The sequence below is a fragment of the Volvox carteri genome (genome assembly GCF_000143455.1).
Source record: "Volvox carteri f. nagariensis unplaced genomic scaffold VOLCAscaffold_23, whole genome shotgun sequence".
Taxonomy (NCBI): Eukaryota; Viridiplantae; Chlorophyta; class Chlorophyceae; order Chlamydomonadales; family Volvocaceae; genus Volvox; species Volvox carteri.
Genome location: NW_003307566.1, coordinates 1,169,901 through 1,170,963, shown reverse-complemented (window position 1 = coordinate 1,170,963; position 1,063 = coordinate 1,169,901). Strand labels below are relative to the sequence as shown.

Here is a 1,063-nt window from a genome sequence, read left to right as displayed (position 1 = left end):
CCACCCCCTACCACCACCCCCACTCCCACCCCCACTACCACCACCCCCACTACCACCCCCACCACCCCACCCGGAATCCAAACTGGTGGATGAGCCAGCCGCCGAGCGCCGCGCTGCCACTCCAACCGAAGCTGGTTACGGACTCCAGGCTGTTCCACGCGGCGCGGCGCTCCTTCGGCACGAAATCCTGTTTACATGTAGAAGCAACAGCAGCAACAACAACAGGGTCCTTCAGGGACGGTCGCAGCTGACGACGCAGATGTAGTGTGGCCCGGCGGGCACTGTCGCGTACTCATCGTTTTATTTCTTTACGAGCGTGGCTGCTTTATTCAGTCAAATTGCCCGATGTGATAACAGTACCGACAAAAGTAAAAGAGGACATAGTAGGAGAGATGAACAAACTCTAAAACTTGGAGACCGTTTCGGTGGGTGATGCCCTGCCCTGCCCTGCCCTATGCTTCTCTCGCCCTCCTCCTCTCCCCCTTTCCCAGCCCCATTCTCCTCCCCTAACCCCCCTTGTCACACCATGAGTATGGACTTCTGCAGCGGGTAGATGGAGTTCATGATGCAAGTGCGGGCGATGTACACGGGCACCATCAGCCGCTGGTTGTGCCACCGCTGCGGAGGAGGCAGTTAGCACTACTTTAGATCATATAAGCGGCACAGAAAGGAGCAATTAGTTGGTTTCGGCGCGCGGAAATGGCCTCGTCACGGAGATCGGTTTCGGAGCAGAACGGCGTTAGAGAGAAATTTGTCCATTGAGGAAACCCAAATCGCTTAAGAGGCAAGAGAAAAGTATATAGATAGGCCGATAGATAGGAGAGGCTTCATAACAGCATCATGGCAGGAAAAACCAAAACATGTATATCCAAAAAAGAGCAACAGAGAGAACAAGGGGGCAAGGCCTTGGGTGGAGAACCAGGGAGGGGTGGGATGCAGCTCAACCGCTCATACCATCCGATACAAACGACCCGCTGCCAAGTTCCTCTCCTCCTCCCCTGCCACGCATTCAGTCTGTAAGCCATCCTAAATGCAAACACAGCAGGCAAAAACACACCCGCCT

The 1,063-nt window shown here is 54.9% G+C and overlaps 1 protein-coding gene across 1 annotated transcript in view; it reads right to left on the bottom strand.

The window, feature by feature from the left end:
• The window catches only part of VOLCADRAFT_91942 (uncharacterized protein), a gene marked incomplete at both ends in the record, with an annotated part of 13,902 nt that overhangs the window by 2,101 nt on the left and 10,738 nt on the right, over positions 1 to 1,063 (bottom strand). The window contains 2 exons of the mRNA XM_002951309.1: positions 71 to 187; positions 526 to 618. Of these exons, the coding sequence (XP_002951355.1) occupies positions 71 to 187; positions 526 to 618 (210 nt within the window). The remainder of the gene's footprint in view (positions 1 to 70; positions 188 to 525; positions 619 to 1,063) is intronic.